The 23604-nt window shown below is 28.5% G+C and overlaps 1 protein-coding gene across 2 annotated transcripts in view; it reads right to left on the bottom strand.

Annotated features, from left to right (window-relative positions):
* LOC107455834 (trafficking protein particle complex subunit brun) overlaps positions 1 to 23604 on the bottom strand; it is a 75223-nt gene that overhangs the window by 34806 nt on the left and 16813 nt on the right. For both annotated transcript variants that reach the window (XM_016073546.3, XM_071187804.1), the window contains exons 6-10: positions 21625 to 21752; positions 18003 to 18071; positions 10124 to 10195; positions 1744 to 1872; positions 1594 to 1663 (exon numbers count right to left, since the gene is read on the bottom strand). In XM_016073546.3, the coding sequence (XP_015929032.1) occupies positions 1594 to 1663; positions 1744 to 1872; positions 10124 to 10195; positions 18003 to 18071; positions 21625 to 21752 (468 nt within the window). The remainder of the gene's footprint in view (positions 1 to 1593; positions 1664 to 1743; positions 1873 to 10123; positions 10196 to 18002; positions 18072 to 21624; positions 21753 to 23604) is intronic.

Genomic DNA, 23604 nt, shown 5'->3' with positions numbered 1-23604 from the left:
TTTTTTAAAAACGAAAAAGGAAAATAAGCACCTTTAAGTACTTTTTAAAAGCGTTATACACCCAGTTACATATGAAAAGATAATTAAAGAGATAATATTGTCACGTTAGTTAAAAAGAAGTCTTATTAATTTCGCTTTAGTTTTTCAAGCAGCCAATATAGACCTTCCAGAGAAAATATGATAATAAAAATGAATTATCGAAAACTGACAAATTAATACATATATTTTAAAAAAATAACAGCTTTAAAAGAAAATGAACATATACTGTGAAGATAAAATAATATTGAAAAGATTGTAGCAATAAAATTTTTTACAAACCTTCTAAGTCAATATGTTAGTACAACGATCTATTGTAAGTTGACAAAAAATTAATACATCAATTTGAAAAATAAAACAATTTAATTAAAAAAGGGATAAATGAAGAAGGAAATTAATTTATATTGTGAACATAAAATTGTACTAAAAAATATCAATAATCAAATCAAATTGTTTACAGTTTCTGTGAGACAAAAGATAGTAAAAAGCATCAACTGAGAATTGACTGAAAAATAATACAACAAAAGCGTGACTATCCAAAATAAGAATACTTGAATGTTGAAAATCTTTGTTTTTAACATTATCTTCCAAAAAAAAAACCTGGTTTAATAAAAAAAAATTTAAAAAATGTAAAAGTTTAATAAATAGTGTATAAATGACAATAATTATAAGGAAGATTCTGTCCATAAAAATTAAGGATAAATAAAAAAAAATGAAATTCCAATCAGCAATATTCTTGGAATTTTTATTCAGTGTTCTTTTAAATATTGTAAGAAGTTGGTAAAATAGTTCAAATCAGGGTGCATAGCCAAATCTTTCAACAAAAAATAAGCACCTTTTAAGTACTTTTTAAGCACTCAAAATTACTTTTAAGCACTAAATATATTAACAAAATGCAAAATAATTTTCAAAGACTTTACATGATGATGATAAAATAACTAGTTTTTGACAAAGAACTCTTTTTTTAATTATATTAGCCATTATAAAATGTTCAAGGAATTTTTCAGTTCGATATCAAAGGGTGGAAAAAGAAGCCTGAAATTGAGAATGCAGCAGAGTTGCACATGAGAGTGCAATAATCTCACCGAACCCAGCTCAGTAGACGGACATGCAAACTCGCAAGTATTTCATCAAACATGTAAAATGATTGACGCTTTCTAAAGCTATGGACTGAAATGGATTGTGGTTGAATGAATTGTGTAAATGTTGAATAGATCAATGTGAAAAACACGCTTTTGCATAATACATGGCAAAAATTAAAATGGTAAAGAAAAAAATCTCATTTTTGAAAAGAGAAAATTAAGCACTTTTAAAAAACACCCAATGAAAAAGCACCTTTAGGGCTTTTAAAAAACGAAAAGAAGCACTTTTTAAAAACGCTATGCATTATGTCAAATTGCATAAAAGACACTTTAACAGTACTAACTTTTGAAAAATAATGTTAAAGTGTAAGTACATTAACATTGTATTAAGTACATAAACATTATATTGACACTCAGAAAAATCATGTTCCTCATCATGTTCATGTCATCCATATTTTAAGAATTGTTCTCTTACCCCTAGGAAAGTCTTTGGCATCAATAGGAAGACAATAACCTTCAAAAGAATGGAGTAACAAATTATAGCACTGAAAAATACAAAAAATAATTACTGAAAGAAGCAAAACATTAACAAATTTTCAATATTATTTGCAATCATATTAGATACCTGTATCCAAGAAGGATTTGGATTTGTAAAAGAAACACAACGCATAGCTGCAATTCGCTTAAAGAAAGCAGCTTTTCGATGGAAACCCATATCTTCATATGTTTCAGATATTGCTTTAAACCTAATAACCTATTAAAAATAAAGTTATTCAGTTCATTAATACCTGAAATCAAGTACTAAATTAAAAATTTTGAAATAAAAAAAGCGTTTATGCAAAAAAAAAAAAATTAGGAAGAATTTCTCCAAACATTCAAATATTTTTTAATTTATATGAAGTTAAACAGTTTTAGCCTTCAACCAACAAGAGAATTTGTAAAATTTTCATTAACACCAATTAAAAAGCATCCTTAAAAAAATAGGACGAAATACAAATTGTGCATCACTGCAAACCCTAGGGTAAGATATACTCTGCCCCTAAAATTTCAGTTTATTCAATACAAGAATGAATCAAACAGTCTTGGGATATTTAACTAGTTAGTGGTAGCCATTTTAGCCTATAGACTGATATTCTTTTTTTTAACCCTTGTGACCAAAGGTACATTGGAAAATTGAAATTGTCTGATAATCAGAAGACCTTTCATGAAGAGTCAATGTGTGGAACATTGGCATAGTCTTGATTTACAATTTACCAAATCTCCAGATTTACACGGAAAATTTTATTTTTTAAGTAATAAAATGCATACGTTAATACAGTACAGAACCATTTATCCGGTACCCAGAAAACCGGGAAAAATTTTGCTTGGTTTTCCCGCCATTTTGAACTGGAAGGATGGAGAAAAAATGCGGAAGTGTTACTCATTTTTGAAGTTTAGTAGGGAAAAAGGTGGGTGGGGGTATTTTTTCCACCATATGTCAAGAGAAAACTTGATTATTTCTTCTGTAACCTTGAAGTTCTTTAGAACGGGAAGGGGCAGGAAAAGGGGAAACTTTTTATTTTCTTCCTTGCATTCCAAAGAATTGGTGGTCTTCAGATAAGCTACCGTTAATCAAAAAGAGAGTGGCATGCTGTTTTCCTTTTCTCTTTGATTTATGCGGGGGGCGGAGAACAAGCATTGCACATATCGTTGAACAGAAAGTGAAAGAGAAATAAAAAGAAAAATATATCCCTATAGATTACTAAGTAAAAAAAAAAACTGAAATGGAAGTACAAATTGGAATACAAAAACGATTAAAAAACGGCAAATTTTAGTTCAATAATAAAGTAAGAATATAGTTAAGTTCATCATTTAAGAAAAGATTAAATTTTATCATTTAAAAAGTAATCAGAATAATTTAGCAAAATAAAACTTTGAACATAATTGGAAACAATTGTCAGAGAATTCGACACTATTAAATTGCGAGATTTCGCTTCCGTTTTCAGAACTGTAATTTGCACTTGCGCAACACGGAATTTTAAAAAAAACACCGAATTTTACTGGACCGACATTTTTTTTAGCATCTTTAAGATTCTTCTATTATTCTTAATCATTTCTGGAATGTTGTCTATTAGAAGTCCGAGTCAAGGAACTTGAAACTTGTTGACAGGTTAGATTTTTTTTTTAATCTTTTATTTTTTTTTCCAGTTTTTTCATTTTTGTTTTCCGTGATTTATTATGACAAATTAATGTTCTATAATTTCTGACAATACATTATTATTACAATTTAAAACGTTTTTTATTTTTTTTTTATTGTCTGTTATATTAATTTATTTGACACTAATTAACGAAACAATATTTTTCGATTAAATAAATTCAGATTCTTTCGTTTAATCATGATTTCTCTTCTATTTTCAAATTTTGCTTGATGTGGAATCGCATTAGCTTTCGTTAAAAATCCTCTGATTTTATTAAAAAAAATAAACGGAAAAGATTGTTTAATAATGAAGCATACAATTATTTATTACTAAAATTAGACGATTATTTTATGAGGCAGATTGCTGCTTTCTCTTTTTAAAAGCAATTTATTTCTGATTTAAATACCCTTTTTTTTTCCTCTCGCCATTAACAATAAATTTCGTACTTCATAAATTATATTATTCATGAATTTTAAGATAGTTTTTTTTTAATGCAGTAGATTTTATAATCTCCCGGTTTTAATATTTATGATAGAGCCCTTTCTAGTTATTGTTTCCATTTGGTAATTTTCTAGCATTGTTTTTTTTTTTTATTTAATTTGTTTTTATTTAGTTTATTATAATTTTCCTCAACTTCAATTAAATTATTAACTTCAATTAACTTTTATATTTAATAGTTTCCTTTTGTGTTTGTTTGGTATTATGATCAAAATAAGTTATCTTTATTAATTTTGCTGTTTTACCATCTTAATTTATATTTTTCCATCTATCCATCGTATTTATGATTTAATTTTTTTTAATAGAAAATCTAAATACATTGCATTTTTTATAATTTTTTCCCCTTCTATTTTTAAAAACTTTTGCCAGTTGATTAAATATGTTTTAATTTCATTTAAATATAAATAAAATGTTGAATATTTCATTAATTTAGTTGTTTTGGGAGATGACTGTTGAAAAGCTGTTCTTATTAATTTATTGATTAATTAGTTCTCCCTTAAGATTTAATTTTTTTTAATACTTCAGGGGACAATTTATTTATTTTATACCTAAAGATTAAAAATATAAGTTTTTATAGTTTATCTATTTTTATTAGTTATTTATTTGCCTATCTGTTGGTAAAATACATTATTTTTTAGTTATTTATTCTTTTTGTGATTAAACTTAATAAATAAGGATCAACTTAAAATAGGGATTGTTTATATATTTGTTAGTTTCTTTATAAGATGGCCTGATATTAGATGCTAAAAATATGCTTTGTTTTACAAACTTATTGGTGCTTTTCTTTCCAATAATATATTAGATTTTAATTAGCATTTAAATTTTAGGCTTTTTTTTTTCAAATCAGTTTTAAAATGGCACGCAACATAAATAAGATAATCTTGCTATTTTTACAATGTAATATAACAACTACTTGACCTGTCTTAATCCCTACCAACCACCTTCTGTGAAATTGATGACTCATGGGACATCTGGTCTTTACTGTTAGAAGGAATAGTTTAAAATAATTGCACATCTTGACCTTCACTTCCAGATGGGCACATATTTTACACACAGCTTCATTTATTTGACATTGGTTCCACCCCCTTCTCTGACATTAGTAATCCATCATTTATCTACTTGTGTGAGGATTAGTTAAAAAGGCGAAAGCTTAGAATCTTTTTTAGTGTGTGAAGAATTTATTTTAATTTTGGAATTTTATAGCACATGTCGTATATTTTGTGATCTTGAAAGAAAACGTCTTCGTCTATTTCAACCTCTAAAAAAAGAAAGCGCGTGAGTTTATCGATACAATCGAACGAAAGTAGAAATTTTAAAAAAATTAGATGAAGGTTCTTCAGTAAAATCTCACAGTGAGATTTATAACGTAACTCAAACCATTTATGATCTTCGAAAAGACGGTCAAAAGAAAAAAATACTGGCTCTATTTTCAAATTCAGAGCGAGAAGATGCAATGAAAAATCGAAAGACTTTGCATCAGGCAAAAAATGAGGATGTCAACAAAGTATTAATGGAATGGATAAGACAGAGAAGATCAGAAAACTTTCCTTTAACTAGACAAATAATTATGGCTCAGGCGAAAAATTTTCATAATGAGCTTGGCATAGAAAAAAAATTTCGAGTACAGCATAAGATGGTTTGCCAGATTCAAAGAAAGAAACGGCAATCGATTAACAAAATTTTGCGGCGAAAAAGCCTCAGCCGATATAAAAGCCGCTGAGAATTATGTACATTTTGTGCTGAATGTGGTTCAGACTCAGAACTTGACCCTAGAGCAAATTTTTAAAGTTGATGAAATGGGTCTCTATTACAAATATCTACCAGATACTACTTACACTACAACAGATGAAATCAATTCTAGAGGTTTTAAAATTGCGAAGGATAGGCTGACATTATTAGCCTGCGCGAATGCAGCGGGCACATGTAAATTGAAACTGACTGTTGTCGGCAAAAGTAAGAATCCCCGGGCATTAAAAGGTGTTAAAGTTTTGCCTGTAGTTTAAAAGGCTAATAAAAAAGCTTGGATCACACAGGAACTTTTCACAAAATGGTTCCAGAAGGAATTTGTGCCTAAATCCCATGAACATTGCAAATCGATGGGATTGCCCGATGACTGTAAAATTGTTTTGTTTTTAGACAACTGTACGGCACAACCACCTGCAGCCGTTTTAACTGCCAATAATATAGAAATTCAATATCTCCCCCCAAACTACACGTCCTTGGTATAGTCTCTCGATCAAGGCATTTTATGAAACTTAAAATGCCGTAATAAGGTTGAGTTTTTAAAGAAGCTGATCGACGCAGCTAATGAAGGAAAATCCATCCAAGATTTTCTGAGAGCATTCACCGTGAAAGATGTTATATGGTTGTCAGTGAAAGCATGGGAATTTGTTTCCCATGATACATTAACTCACCAGGGATGAGATTAGCCAAAAGGCAAAAAAGCTGAATTTCCACGATAGTAAATTTTACGCAAGCGCAACCCTTTAATAATAAATTCCAGACAGTTTAAGGTAATAAATAATGTGTTGACATACAATTGTGTACTAATCTATTATTATATAAATGATTACATTGATACTTAACATTTAGTGAAAATAAAAATTACCAATTGAAAAAATAAAGCTGGAAATTATATTTTTCCTCAGTTCACATAAGAGACAATTATTACTTGAAAAACTACCTGGTTTAGCAAATTAAAACTACTGAGAATATACATTAATATTTCATTTCTTTTAATAAATACTGTTATGTGATTTATAGCAAATATATCAGTAATATTACTTTTTAAATTATATTGGAAAAAAAAACTTTAACAATGGACCGAATCATTATGTTCATATTATAGTCTAATCTAACTAGAGCCCTCTGAAACATATCAATAACAGTGAAGTAGAAATATATAGTAACTCCTTAACATACAAAAATTGCTATTTTAGTTTGAAAAATTACATGACAATCAGCAACTGTTTAGATAATTGTTTTTTATTTGATAAGAATTTTGCATTTTATAGCATAAATAACAGCAATTATAAATAAAATTTTGATGATGAGTTAATTAACTCTTTTTCCCCCAAAATTTTTTTTTAATTAAATCCCTTTTTAAGTGATTGCTTTTGTTTGCTATATCTTTTATGTTTGCTATATTTAGTCGTTAGTCCATCTTCAAACATCTTGTGACAAATCCTATTTTTTCTTCTTTGCAAGCACAGAATGTAAGTTTTGAATATATTCCCTTCCAGTTTCTCTGATGTTGTAACACTTACATATACTAATAATCGTCGTTAGAAAAACAGTCACCTTTATAGTAACTAATTTTTAAAAAAAATTTACTTCTTACAAGAATCGCGATAGTTGATCTTAAAATTGCGTGAATATGAATAACAATTATGGATTTTGAAATCACATGAATATGAAACTAGATATACGATTTTGAAAATGAGAAAATACAAACTGGGATATAGAATTTTTAAAACGCGTAAATACAAATCACGATTCATAATTTTTAGATCGCGTAAATACGAATCATGATGCGTAATTTTTAGATTGCATAAATAAGAATTATGATGCATAATTTTTAGAATGCGTGAATGCGAATCCCAATGCCTTATTTTAAAATCACGTATAAATACGAAAATCAATGTTTGATATTATAAACCGCATGAGCAAATCAAGACATTGAATTTTAAACTTTCGTGAATACGAATCGCTACATAGGTTTTTAAAAAGGTGTAAATACGAATCACAATATCGGATTTTTAAATCTCGTAAATAAGAATCGCAACGTACAATATTCAAATCGCGTGAATAAGAATCGCAACACGCAAATATGAAAAGCTATGTTTGATATTAAAATCGTGTGAATAAGAATCGAGATATTAGCAGATTCCAGGCTTGGGACCTCTAAAAGGCTTGTCAGAAGCAGTTTCGTTTGAACTACAAAAATCGGATCTATCTGGAGGGCGGGTAAAAAATTCGGAAAATCTTATCTGCTGCAAGCTAAAATAAGTAAAAATGAGAAAGGATTGGTAGCTATATAGTTTGAATTTTCCGTTTCTCTTTGAAAATCGGTGAATTTTTTGAAAAAGCGGAATACTTATGAAAAATAAGTGAAATTTTTAGAAAAATCTGAATTTTTGATTTGAAAAAAAAGTTGAAATTCAAGAGATAAAAAAGAAAAAAGCGGAAATCCGCTAAAAAGCGGAAAAATCTCATCCCTGACTCACGCATGGCGGAAGTTAATTCCGACTTGTATTTTTTTAGAAGATGTTGACGACTCTCCTTTTGAAGGATTAAAAATTTCAAAAGAAAAAGATTTCCAAAATGAGCTCCGGGAATAGGCTCGAAAATGGTTAGAGCGGGACCTTATGTCAGAAGCAGAGATTAATGAGTGGTTTAATATCGATAATGACGTCCCAATTGTAAGCGAAATGACCGATTTCGAAATTATTCAGATGGTGTTGAACCCAGGCGCTGAACAAAAAGAAAGTGACAACGAAGATGAGGCTGAACAAGTTTCTGTCATATCTAATGAACAATGCATCGAATTATCAAAAGAACTGATAGCTGGAATGGAACAGAAATCATTTATTGAGGAAACTCATGTAATGACTGTTTATAAAATCCAACAGTTGTTTCTTAATCAGAAATCAAAATTTCGTCAGCTAAAAGTTTAAAAAATAAATATATGCAAATTTTTTATTTTTTAAACTTACTTTTCTTGTCAAAACTTTTAAATTTTATTAAATGTCATTTTTCTATTCTTTTAAATGTTATTTTTCTTTTTTTTAATTTAAGAGAACTTTTCTTTTCTTAAAATGTTTTACTTTGTTTTCATTGTAATTTGGGTTCGATGAAACAAACATCGATAAACTAAGTTTTTTTGCCGATCCAGAAAAGCGGGAAATTCAGACATCTGGGATAGCGATGGTCCCAAGCATCCCGGATAATTGGCTCTCTACTGTATATATGTCTTAGTTTAACAAAGTAAATTTATAGTGGTTATAAACATCACTTAATATAAATAATTTAAATAAACCTATAAAAGTCCTAACAATATTCTTTAAAAATATTAAGTGTTTGCATAGTTACTATAATTCCTGCTTACAATTAGTATATTGCTACCACTACTAAGAATCTTAACCTGGTGTAAAAAATGACAGCTATGCAGTGGTAAAGTAACTAATGATATTACATAGTTTAATAATTGATTGAAATAATCAAACATTATGCAAGAAAACAACTGATGATTGTTTTTCTTAAGAGACACATTAAAACTTGGGACTACTTAACTATAATTACAACAATGGCTACTGAAAAGTTACCAAGGCATCATTGAAAAAAAATCAGTTTCTTTACAACAGTATAATACATTAAAAGAATAGCAATTTTTTTTTATTATTTGCTTTTAATACTATTTTTCAATAGATTTGGATCCTCAAAGTATGAGAGTAGCTTTAATCCAGAATACATAGTTGCAATATTTCAGACAAAAAAAAAAAATTCAGGCCCTTAATGTTAATTTAACTTTTTATGCATTATACAATATCTTGGGAACTTTTACAGCAAATATTTTAAAAATTATTTAATTTTTATAATAATTTATAATTATAATAATTAACAAAAGTTCAAAATAATATACTATTCTTTATTTTTTAGTTTACTAATAATCAAAAAAAGTTTGAATTGTAAAATAGGCAAATTTTTACACCAATTTAATCTGCATAATTTTAAATGGTTTGCAATGTACACAAATTTTTTCCCCTATTTAATCTACGTAATTTTAGATAATAAATTCCAAACATTGAAGGAAATCAATCAAATTGTTCTTGAAAAATAAAATGTAATAAAAATACATCTTTGAAATGGGAAAATACACATGAAGTGAAATTAGCATAGGGGTCCAAACTTTTGACTGCTGTTCCATTTAAACTAATGGGACCATATTTGCCAGATTGCAACTGCACCCCCTTGTCTTGAGGATCAACAACAAAAGTATATTTATTCAGAGAAAGTATGTTCTAAAGTCTCAAACCATCAAGATTGAGTCATAATGCTTGAAAATCTCATCACAAGATCAAAATTTATAAAGGTTTGCTCTTTTTGAGCAATGTACATACAAAAGAACATTTGAGTACAGAAATTTTGAAGTAATATTTTATTTACTAAATTGGACAAAATATAATATTTCCGTTATAGTAAAAAAAATTTCTTAATGTATCTCTCTTTCATTTGTGGTTTACAGATTTTATAAACAATATTTAATGTTTTCAAGTTCTCATACTGAGTAAGTTTTATTTTTCCCATAAATTATTAATATAGAAAAATTACTTTTTCTTCTTCTGTTTGATTCAGTGAAGTAAACACCACATTCTGCAAAAACTTTGAAGCTTCCAGATTTTTCTAAAAACATTGAAGTTATATTAAGAGGTTCACTCAGTTAATTAATTGAAAAATTTAAGATATTTTTAAACTAAATTTTTAATAATTATTTTCATTAAAAATAATTATTAGAATTTTTAGCTAAAACGAACAACACATAACAAATACAGTTGAGCCTGTTTATTTCGAACCTATTTATCTCGAAAATCACTGTATCTCAAAATTTCTGAAATTCCCTACATTTACTGTCTAAAATTAATGTATTTTCCATGTTTATGTCGAATTTTTTTTTTCCCCTTCAGAACCTTCGTTTCTTGAATTTCTAATAACCGAGCACAAATGTCAAAACTATTTTTATCAGTAGAACTTGCAGACAGATATGAATTTTGTGACCCCACAGGAAGTAGGGATGAACAGGTTGGGGCTGTTTCTTGGAATTTCAATCACTACCCCTGCAACTTCCTTAACTAGAAAGGAATACAATGATTCTGGCAGTAAGTGAGGGGTTAATAAGTAGTTTAGCTTTTCAACATAGTTAAGAAAGCTAAGAATAGAAATTCATTTTCATCTCAAAATTGCAACCAATGGATCAAAGGATAATTAGAAGTTTTAAAGTGAACTATAAAAAACCAACTTGTAGATGCCATCGATGAAAAAAGCTCTCTAAAGGAGGTCTTAAAAAACTGGTTTCAAGGATAGTTGTGAAGGTGATGAACAAGAGGTTGAAGGCATCAGTAAAGAAGAAGAAACTGTTGATGCTGAAAATACAGTGCAGATTTGCCAGAATGGAATGCAATAAAATATGGATTTAATGTTAATATTAATTTGAAAGATTCTTAGTGGACAACTGCCTGACAACATGCGGAACATTGACAGATGCGGAAATCATAGATAATGTCAAAGGAATATCAGATAAAGAAGGTAAAGATCATATTGATGAACGAAAAGTGAATGCATAAGAGGTAGAAAAAGTTGCAGAATTCTTATAAACTATTCTTTAATCCCAGGAAAAAGTCGGATATGAGGAATTTGCGCTCTTTCTAACCTTAAAAGAATAATCGAAACAAATAAGGTTATACGTCAAAAATCTTCAAAAAAAAATTTTCAATGTTAAATGTATGTTTAAAAAATGTTATGTAAATAGATGTATGTGGTATAATCAATTTAAAGAAATGCTTATATTTTTCTACTAAAAACAATTAAAGAGCACTTTTAATAGAATTGTTTAATTGAACTTAATTTCTTTAAAGTACCTGTATAACCCGAAACCACTTTATCTCAAATTTTTCACCTTTCCCCTGAGATTCAAATAAACAGGTTCGACTGTATAACAAAAAAGCAATTTAATACAATAACTAACAAAAAACATAAAAGTTCAAGCAACAGAAATTTTTAGAAGTTGACAACAAATTCTTTTAAAAAAATTTAGCAGAACAGTGATGTAATAAATTGATATTTTTTCATTAACAGGCAATGCTGGATTATCAAGAACTCATTTAAGCTGAACTGTTGGTAAATGTTACAAAAAATATTTTTAAAAAAAATCATACATTTTCTTTTTAGCTCAATATGGAGTTCTTTAGATCATTTGAAGTCCATATTCATACTTTCTTATTCTGCTACCGTTATAATTCTGCATAGTAATCATTTAGTTATAGATTTTAAAATAAGTTTGGAAGTTCAAAAAATCACTTTACAAAAAGGTTATAGATCTTACAAAATTTCTTTTCAATAAAAGTGAAAAGTGTTAGAGATGCAGAATGATCTTATAGAATTTTAATTAAGTTTGTTCTTTTATATTTTTCTTTGTAGATCAATAAAAATGAATGGCATTATGAAAGAAAAGAAGTTTATGCTAAGCATAGTAAAGAACATTTCACAAAAGGATGAGCTTTTGAATTAATTCTAATAAAATAAAAAAAGGATAAATTATTAGATTTGTATTTCAATTAGAGCCTATTTAGAATTTCTTTAAAGGAAACTCGGCATCATATAATTACTGATACCTTGCTAAAACATAGTAAATTATGTATTTAATAATTTTTTAGATTGCTAGTTAAAAGTTAAGTAAGTAATAAAAATAAAGCATTAAAATTCTTTTTTTTTCACCATAAAATTAATACGCATTTAAAGTATTAAACCTTTCACTTTTTACTACTCTGTTATTTTTGTTTACTGCTCTGTTAATTAATCTGTTATTTTACTACTCTGTTAATTATATAACACATTATTATCAAAATTTCTCCATTTTTGAGCTCTAGACAAGTAGTGAAACAGGATATTCCACAACATAACTTGCAATAGAACAAGAAAAATTATTTCCAAATACTTCATAACAACAGGATGGTGACAATCAGAGTAAAAAATAATAATAGCCAAACTATTTTGTTATCAATTTACTTGTGGGTGGGATAATTCTTTGAAATATTTAATTCACCACTAGTTATGATGAAATAAAAATTCTATAATTTAACTTTGAACCAATACAAATTAGATACTTTATAATTATAATGAAAGCAGATTTAGATCTATTTAATTAACCATACCCATATTAAAGTCAACACTATTTAACTCCTCCTGATTGTTGCTTAACTTAACAAGAACTATCTGTTCTTTTATATTTGGAATATTAATGCTATTAGCAGTGTGTAGAGTCTGTTCTTTTTCTAGGTCAACATGCATGCTTTTAACATTGCAGGCATTATCAATTTCTACACTTCTGACAAAATAGTTATATTCATCCCATCGATTTTCCTTTTTTTTATAAACTTTATTATACAGTTGAAATTTTTATGATTAATTAAATATAACTTTAAAAATAACAAACAAGTTAGTAGCATAAAATCATTAAAATTGGTCAAACCTGCATGACTATATTAATATTTAAGTCTTATGCAAATGAAAAATAGATAAATAATTAAAAGAAAGTTTGAGACTGAATTTCAGTTGTTTTTACTTTTTAAGACAATTTTAATAAAATAATTTATATTAACTACATATATTAAGGTACATAAACGATAAAGTCCATTCACGTTTGCACAATCACGCAATCATTTTTACACACAGTAGAATTCAAGTTTTTTGAATACTAAACAACCATTAACTAATTACGCTAATTTTCTTAAGTAATGATAATAAATAAAAAAAACTTCATATGAATAATTAGGTGAAAACAAACAGAAGAAAAACTGATTGAAAACAAAATTGTGGCTGAAGAAGAATTAAATAAATTAATTGTGTTAACATTACAACAAAATAATACTGAACATACCAACGATAGCTGAAAAAAATCATATCATTTTCAACAATAAGAAAAGGTATTCTAAAATGCATAATATTAAAACTAGATCCTTTTAATAAGATAATGTCATGAAGGTAGAAAAATTTTAATTCAATTTCATTCAATGAGAAAATAGTTATAAACTTACCCATGGGCGCTAAAAGAAAAAAAAAATTTTTTTTTATTCTTAACAATGCATGAAAAAGTAAATATTTAGGCCAATTGCAGAGTAAGGTGGAGCGGAAAAAAAACGTTTTCGATAATTGAAAAGCACTACCTCATAAAAGTTGTATATGGAGTAGTATATCCCACGTGAATTTTTAAAAAAAATTTATGAACCATCTTGATTCCTCACAAAAGCCTTACAAATTTGAATTTTTTTTAAAAAAACAACAAACTTTTGAAAATGTAGCAAATTTTCACAAGTTTTCTGGAAAAAAAAAAATTTTTCCATAAAAAAAAATCTTCTATATCCTACACTGACAGATTCTTGATCCGGCAATTTCAGCATTTTTTTCTATTCTAATATATATATAGTTATTTCTAATTTTCTAATAATATATATATTAGAGTATGTATATGTATATACATACATGTATATACATATATATATGCATATACATGTATATGTATATACATATATACATATATACATATATACATATATATATATGTTAAGCATGGTTTCAAAATCATAAAGACAATTCAACTGGACTTTTGAGCTAGGCTTTTCGTTAGGTAATGGGCATTGAAAACTCTTAATGTGCTGAAGGGGGTGAAGAAAATGTTGCAGCACCAACGCTGGGACTCGAACTCCCGTTCTAAAGGTCATGAGATTGACAAATTTGCCTTCCCGGCTATATTATGTACCCAGCTGCAAAGCACTAAGTGACTTCATTAGATGGGCCCAGTTGGTGCGATAAANTATATATATATATCAGTGGCATTGTGACGTCTGGTCATCACACGATGCGGCGATGACAGAGCAATATTTCAGAGAATTAGATAGAGTATTTTGAGTTTAAGTACAATTTAAAAAATATGATTTTTCTTAAAAAACAAAAAAATTCCCGGTCAGAAATGTGTAAAAACCAAAGAGAAACCTCGCGCAATTTGTAAACTTTAATGCATCCAAATAACGTTTATTTTTCCTGCCTCAGTGACTGGTCCCTACCCACCCCGCACATCTTTTTATCCAACTAAAAGTACGCTATTCACCGCAGATTTTTGCGCTTCGGTTGGACAGAAACCAAGAAGCTCTCCCACTCTTCAAGTGAAGGGGTTAGATTTTAACAAGAACAACGTTGCTGTTTCGTTATCTGTTGTACTTTCCTGTTGTTATGAAATGTTATTCAGTTAAAATTTCTCTTTTTTTTATTTTGCAGGACTTTTTTATTAATTTTTCTCTTTCATTATATTGTATATTCTGCTTTTTAACTGAGATGGTTTAGTTAGTAAATCGAAAGTTTTGGGGAGGGAGTTAGATCATAAGTTAGAACAGCCAACTTCCAACATGCAAGTGTTTTTTAGATATTTCTGTTTGTTTGGCGAGTTTGTTGTTCAGTGATTTTTGTGTCTTGCTGTGTCAAAGATATTTTTATTAATTGAGGTGGCGATTTGATTATTTTTTTGTATGTTTTTGCATCGTCATTGAATATTCGTATGTGATAATTCAGTGTTTTCATTGAATGAACTGAAATTTTTTCCCCATTGATGCCCATTTTACTGATTCGAACATGGCTGAATCGGATATATACTCCAGAAAAAGATTTGAGGAAAAACTGCATATTGTCCAAAATGGTAGACCTTGTCCATCACTCAAAAATTTATCGTCTAAAGTAAAAGAAAGAGGCAGAGACTATACCAGACACTTTACAGTTTCTAATTATAATTCTCATACTTGGCTCTGTGGCAGTGAAAGTTTGTCCAAACTTTCTTGTTGGCCCTGTCTTTTATTTTCCGAATCCAAAAATGTTTGTAATTTTAGTGGTTTCAGAAATTTGAATGAATTAACCAAATCAAACAAAGCACACACATTGGATTCTGAATCACATCTTCAGTGTGTAGTAGGCCTGTATAATTTTGGAAAGCAAGGAAAAGATGAAGGTATAGACAAAACCCTCAAAGTTAATAACAATTTGCATAACCAAAAAGTTAAGAAAAATCATGAAGTTTTAAAACGACTCATAGATGTGACATGTTTTCTTGCCAAACAAGAATTACCCTTCCGAGGGCACAATGAAAAAACTTCCTCTTTATATCAAGTAAATTATGATGAAACTTTAAATCTTTTAAGACTCTATGATCCAGTTTTAGCAGAACATTTTGAAAATTCCAGTTTTTAAAGGCACTTCAAATGATATAAAATACGAACTGATTAGTATTATTAGTGAAGAACTGATAGAAACTATTAAACGAGAAATAGAAGAAGCAGATTTTGTAGCTTTAATGTTAGATGAAGCGTCGGATATTAGAAGAGGGTCACAGCTCTCAACAGTTTCGAGATATGTTGTGAAGGGAGACAGCAGTGTTACAGAGAGGTTTGTTGGATTTACCGATGTAAGTGCAGGCCGCACATCTAATGGTTTACTTGAGCACATACAGAAAATCGTAAGTAAATATAAACTGACTGATAAATTCGTTGCTCAGACATACGATGGTGCTGCTGTAATGTCAGGCCATTTGTCAAGTTTACACAAAAAGGTTACAGATATATATCCAAAAGCTCTATTCATGCACTGTTATGCTCAGGTATTAAACTTGGTTTTATCTCAGGGCATGAATGATATTTTAGAATGCAACAAATTCTTTTCAATACTAAGCACAATTGCAAAATTTTCATTGTATTCTAGTAGGCGATCATTTGCAATGCAGGAATACTTAAAAAAAGTATTCCTTCTTTTGCTCCAACAAGATGGTGCTTTACCTCAAGACTGGTGATTACGGTAGAACAGTACCGTGAACATATTATTGATTTTTTTAAAAGCATTTATGAAAGTTCTGATGATACCTTGGATGGGCCTGGTCGCTGTGTTGCCAATGGGTACTCCTTGTTTTTGAAGAAGTTCGAGACTGCCTTTTTATTAAATCTGTTTTCACCTTTGTTTTCCCGAACAGATTTATCATTTCAAATGTTGCAGGCAGACAGTATCAATATATTGTCCTGCTTAAATGTTATCAGAGACTTTCAAGAAGTCTTGGAGAATGCAAGAAAGTGCGATGAGAGTGACATTATTAAATATTCCTGTAATTTGGAAAAAAACTGTTTCAGCGGCAGGATTACCGAAAAATTCAAGAAAAAGAAAAGTTCATGCTAACAACGAAAGTTACTTTAGAACAACGATATAGAAAGCTGTTTTATGAAGTAACAGATAATTTACTTAGTCATTTAAGCAGCCGGTTTTCTTCTCTGAAAAAATTGGCATTCTTTATCTTACTAAATCCTAAACAGTTGAAGAATTTTTCAGAAAAAAATGGCTTCCTTGAACAACTTTTAACTAATCTAGGAGAATTATATCCACACACCTTTGATATGACAGGGTTGAAAAATGAACTGATTGCATTTCACCGGACTTCTACACTAACGACAAATGCCCACAAAAACTAATAAAATTTCTGAAAGAAGAAAATTTACGCTGAAATTTTTAAACTCTCCAAATTAATTTCGACCATTCCTGCAACAATAGCACCAGTAGAAAGGAGTTTTTCCGCCCTTAAAAGAATTCATACCTACAAGAGGTTCTCACAAACAGAAGGCAGGCTCAGTAATTTGGCCTTGTTGTCCATTGAAAAGGAACTGTTGATGTCTTTAAAGGAGAAAGAAAACTTCTGCATCAAAACCACTAACAAATTCGCTTCAAAAACAAGAAGGCTGGAGTTCATGTATAAGTGAAGGTAAGATTTAAAGTTTCTTTCTTGAACATTCAACCATTGCATTTTAGAGTTAATAATTTTTCACCACAAGCTTAAATAATTGCGATGACCACCGAAAATTTCCAAGCCACGCCACTGATATATATATATATATATATACAGAATCATGGATGCTATATAGCATATCTAGAGAAGAATTTTGTTAATTAATATAGTAATACAAATTATTTGTTTTCAAACACTAGCATTCTTGATATTATACCCTATATTCTTACACTCAAAAGTTACATCAACTACAAAGATTAAAATAATTCAATGTGAAAAGATTGATAACTAAAACTACAAAACTGCATGACACAAAAAAGAGAAAAGAACACTTAATTAAGCTTCTGCTGGAAGCATACTTAAGGGTCCATAATGTAATAAATTTAGAAAGATAAAATTGAAAACAAAGTATAACTAAGACTAACATAATGCTAGAAATAAAATAAATAAAACAACCTTTCTTCAAAATGACATAAATAATTCTTATTCATTGTCAATTTTATTCTATTTTTATTTATAGGTAACAAAAACATAGGTATAATTAATAAAAGTTGCCTTATTTCTCACAAAAACAAGGTAGAAAATTTATTTAAATAGCTCAAAAAGTAAAAATATATACAAATAACTTACCTCATGGACAGCTAGAACTTTAGCTGCTTTCATGCTACACTCCAGTTCAACAATTGCTGCAGCTTGGTACTAGAAATAGATATTTAAAAAATTCCAGGGTAAACATGATTTAGATGGCTTGATTTTCTTTTTACAAAAATCATTAAGTCTAATGCTTGTGTATAGATACATATTGGCATAATAAAGCCTTCAGCCTGTACATTCTTAGTTAATTTTTTTCAGTTTTTGGCTGTTACAAAAAGTGAAAAAGAAATAATTTTCATTTTAATTATTTTAATGTAATCAAAGTAATATAATCTTACTTCTTTTTTATTGTTATATGAATAGATATTTGTCAAAATTAAAACTAAAACAAACTACGATATTTTAGATTTCAAAAATATGCAGCTAAAAGTTTTCTATGTTTGACTTTGAAACAATTATCGCCATGCCATCACAAACGCACAACCCCTCACTATTTCTGTCATAAATATTTAGTTAGCATAAAAAACACATTATGGGTACAGTTGTTGCAGTTTTTTTGTAAGCCTCTAACAGTGTTATCTACTAAAGACTCTTTAGAACTTTCAAAAAGTTTTTTATACAACTCCTCCTTAAAATTGAAAATTTTTGCCTCAATTTCAACTACGTATCTAGTTATACTGCAAGATATATATTTCAAAGCAGGAGTTTGTTCACATAACATTCCTTAAGAAACACGTTTATTTCTGTTAACTATTGCAGTAAGAACAACTTTCCCTTTTCATTTTTCATAAGATTAAGAATGGTTATTCTTAGAAACATTATTGAAAGCATCCAAAACAGATAGTAGGCAAGTACAACAACTTTAACTATTCTCCCTAAAAAGCTTTTTGATTCATAAAAGGGTTTTTCCTTCCTCCAGAAATGAGATTTCACTGGAAATAACATCGAAAAGTACGTAGGTCACATAAATAGTAGTAGGTACATATGACGTAGATCATCTGTCAGACCAAACAATTCTACTGATTATTTTTTATCTTAGGAAATATTTGTACAGTAGAGAACCAATTATCCGGGATGCTCGGGACCATCGCTATCCTGGATGTCTGAACTTCCCGGTTTTCTGGATCGACCAAAAAGTGTCGTTAATCGATGTTTTATTGGACCCGAATTAGAAGGAAAAAGTGTAATGCATAAAGTAAGAGAAAAAAGAAAGGTACTCCTAACTTTAAAAGAATAAAAAAAATTTGCAAGTTTAGACAAGAAAAACAAGTTTAAAAAATGCAAAATTCTCGTATTTATTTTTTAAAAGTAATTACAATTCCTAAATTAACTAATGTAAACAAAACCAATGGTTAAATAATGCAATATATTTCATACCTAATGGATGGTGTTTTCTACACTAGGGAATGCTGCAAGCTCGGTACCGCCTAAATTTCCAGGTTACTGTTTCCGTTGTATTTTAAAGTCATTTGGCATCATTGTGTTTTGAGATTCTTGCAAACAATGTATTTGATTACTTACTACTTGTGTTTACAATGCTAAAAGTGTTAACACTAACGTAAGATGGTGCACAGCTTGCAACAAGAATAAACAGTAATAACTTATGGAACGAGGCCAAATCAAGACTGCCAAAAAAGCAAGTTATTCAAAATCTAGCAAACATGTCACCTTTTATAACAATTTATCTCTATATAACTAAAACAAATTTTCACTTCAAACTCACCAGAATTACATAATAACATTAATATCTTATGAAATTTGGCAGATTTGAGCTCAGAAATCATCTAATTTATTTATTTCATTGAAAACAAAATTATCCGTTTGAAAATATCGCCCCGCAGAATAACGTGTAGTAAGCAGCAGCAAACTTTCTAACCAGAACCAGAGCAGGCATACAGTTCTAGATTGTTATTGTTTATATTTCTACTGAAAACACCATCCATTATACGGGGGAAACGATAAAATAAAAGGAAAACTTATTAATCTAAATAAAAACACTTGAAAATTATCGAATCGAAACGATAGTTAAAAAAGGCACTAGCATAAATATTAAAACCCGGAACAAGGCAAGATCAACGGAATTTTAAAAAAAAACCTTATGATAAAATTTATGAATAAAAAGAATTAATTTATTGAGTGCGAAATTTATCGTGAAAAGAAAAAAATATCAAACGTAGTGGAATCAGAAAAACAAGACTGCAATCTGCTTCATAAAATAATCCTATGTTTAAATTAATAAACAATTCTCCTTTTATTTTTATTTTTTTGCTGATAAAAACACGATATTTAATTACAGCAGATGTGATTCCACATCAATAAAAACTTGCAAATGATACCCCACTTTCAAAGTATGAGAATTTATTCCGAAGAAAAAGATTTTATTTTTATTAATCGATGTCAAATAGATAAATATATTTTTCTCTTTCATCTTCTGTTCACTGATATGCATGCAATGCATTTTCCCTACCTCCCTCGTACATCAAACAGAAAACAAAATCAGCATGCCACACCCTTGAGCTTGATTGACGACCTAAAGGAGAAAATAAAACATTCCTCCCTTCCCTGCCTTCAAGGTCACGGAGGAAATGACGTTTCTCTGGGTAAACAGGGAAAAATTTTCCCGGTTTTCTGGTTTCCCGGTTATCTGGATACCGGATAAATGGTTCTCTACTGTACTTGAAAGAGCTTAAGAAAATAATACTGGAATCATAACTTATTCATAAACCAAAACTAAAAAAATAAGGCCTATCAGATACGCTTTTTAAAATGCCATGCTATCATAAAAACTAAAGATTATATGCAAAAGTAAAACATTGAAAATAAAAATCAACCTTAATTTTCTAAAGAAAATTTTAAAGGAACATCTCAGTTTTCCAATTACCAGAAAAAGTCAAGAAAAAGGAATTATGTCTAACGCAAATGCTCTTGAAAATTGCCGGGTTATAATAAAAATGTCTATAAAATACTTTTTTTTTCAAAAAAAAGAGAAAAAAAGCTAGATAGAAACAAAAAACGTTCTTAATTTTTTAAATGAAATTCTTATGCAGAAAATCTCAGTATAAATGTTTTTATATTGCCATATTTTTAGAAGAAAAAAAATTTGCTATAAAATAAAGTTTATTAGTAACGTTCATTAAAAAAAATGCTGTGTCATAATAAAAATGCCTATAAAAGGAAAAGTTAATTAAAAAGAAAAACAGAAAAAACAAATTGTTCTTAGTTCCTAAAACAAAACTTTAACACTGAAAATCATAGTTTTCTATGTTACTGGTTACAGTACAGGGAAAAAGTGATAATAAATTAATAGTATGAGATGCTACGTTAAAATGCTGCATTATAATGAAAACAGCAAAAATGGAGAAAAAAAAATTCTTCTTAATTCTTAGAATTAAAAGTATCGAAAAAATGACAAAATATACTAGTCAGAATATAATTTTTTAAAAAAAAGCAGAAGTGCCAAAACTTGTGGTTCAGTATAAAGTAATCTAGTTTCAATTCTTCAAATTTAGTTTTTCCATTTGTTTTCTAGAGGATAAATTTGCAAGCCATGTGCAGAAACATGGATTTTAAAATTTAAGAAATTTGTGTAAAAACCATATCTTATAATAAGCAATACTATAATATAGTTGAAAATACGCTTTTATATTATTCTTTATACCTTTTGATAATGTTGAATAGCTTCTTGATACTTTTGTGACAATTCAGAATAGTTCAGCATTTGTTTACCAAAAGTTTTGATATCTTTGGAATCAACACCAAGTGGAAGACTTTTACTGAGAGCAGCAACTAAATACCGTAAAAAAAAAATAATACATAACAACACTCAGAGCAAAAATATTCTTATTTTAAAATAATTAGAGCAAAGAAATTAAAAAGCTTAATAGCTAAACAAAAATTCCAACATTGAAGTCATACACATATAACATTACATACTGCGATATACATGCTACAGTGGGCCAAAAAAACCTAAGTTTTTATTTTCAAAACACAATAGTGCAGGAAAGAAGTCTTATGTAAAAATATGAAATTTGGCACAAAATGTTTTAAAATCCGTTAATATCTTCTGGTCGAGCATAGCTATTAAAGTTTTTTAAAATTTGACAAATTTAGAAATTTTTTAATCCTGCTTAAAATTGTGCAATTATGATACTGTAGTCATTTATACTTATTTTATAGGTTAAAAATGTAAAAGAAATTTTAAAAAAAACAAAATTGGCAACAAAAAAATTCTGGTTGCAAAATGTGTTGGAAAAATTGCTAATCATTCATATTTTTTCCTATTTTGTTTGTCCTTAAGCAGAATCTTTTAGTCTTAAGCAGCATTCTTTACACTTGCTTTGCATGCCATATCATTTTTCTTTCCTTCTGAACTTATAGTAGAGGGTTTAATATTGTTTTCATTATGTTGTATCTGCTAGTAGAGCTGAGTAGTTAACAAACTATTTGCTCTTTTTGCCACTTTAACTACCATCATAGTTCATTATTTTTATTTCAGATTTTTTTTCACTGAATTTATTGAAGAGATCGAATATGATAATTATAAGACAGGCTTTTGAATGCCCTATATTCAGTCACTCAAAAAATTGTTATGAAAGTAAACTACCTGCTGCAATTAAATAACAAATTTGCATCAATTTGACCTAGGTAGTTCAACAAAAAAAAAAATTTTTTTTCTTGCAGCAAAAACTGTTCATACTTTTATTTCTAAACAACTTATATAAAAAAGAATTAACATCTCAATAACAATTCAAGTGAGTGAGAGGTTAGGAAAAAAGCTATTTTTCTTCAGATTAAAATAGAACTTTTGTAAAAAAAAAAAATTAAAAAAAAGTTTAACAAAAATCATATAAATGATGAAGTCTATATATGATATTTATAATGATTATGGCAAATTTTTTTTAAATTTAAACCAGGATAATTCTTTTAATCAGTTGAACTGTAGTTGGAATATCATTTGGATGATTGATCATCACTGATACAAAGTTTTTTTTTTCTTTCTGTTTTATAAAAAAAAAATTCTGAATTGAAATTTCTCAGCACATCACAGACAACATTTTTAATTTTTTTTAAAAAATTCAAATATCCTTCAATTGATTTTAAAGTGCAAAAAAATCTAAAAGTGCTTAAAAGTGAAGAAAAAAAATACATGCGTAAAAAGGCTATCTCACATTGGTTACTATTGAAGACAAAAATTCAAAACCTAAAACCTAGAACTCAATACAGTGACGGCCAAAAGGAGGAGAAAATAACCAAAGAAATGGGAATCATATTTAATTGTGGTCGATTTAAAGTAAACAAAATTTATCTGACACGAGTATACAATGAATCTTTCGGTGCATATTTAGAGCCTGTGCTAAGTATTTAAAATTATTAGCCTAAATTATCCAAATATTAAAAGTATTGGCCAATTTTAGAAAGTCTTTGCCAAATGCAAATTTTAACAATTTTTTATATTTATTGTTCTTTCCAGAGGAAAAAATCATTCACCAAAACAAAACTTTATTTGCCAAATTTACAATTTTATCGCATTTGGCGAGTGGCAAAGGCTTAGTGCGGGCCCTGCATATTTATTGTTACAAGGCAACACTGATAATTGAATATGTGCTTGAATCTTTCAAAATTAACAAAAATGAGTAAA

This window comes from Parasteatoda tepidariorum, chromosome X1, assembly GCF_043381705.1.
Source record: "Parasteatoda tepidariorum isolate YZ-2023 chromosome X1, CAS_Ptep_4.0, whole genome shotgun sequence".
Lineage (NCBI taxonomy): Eukaryota > Metazoa > Arthropoda > Arachnida > Araneae > Theridiidae > Parasteatoda > Parasteatoda tepidariorum.
This window is presented reverse-complemented; position numbering and strand designations above follow the sequence as displayed.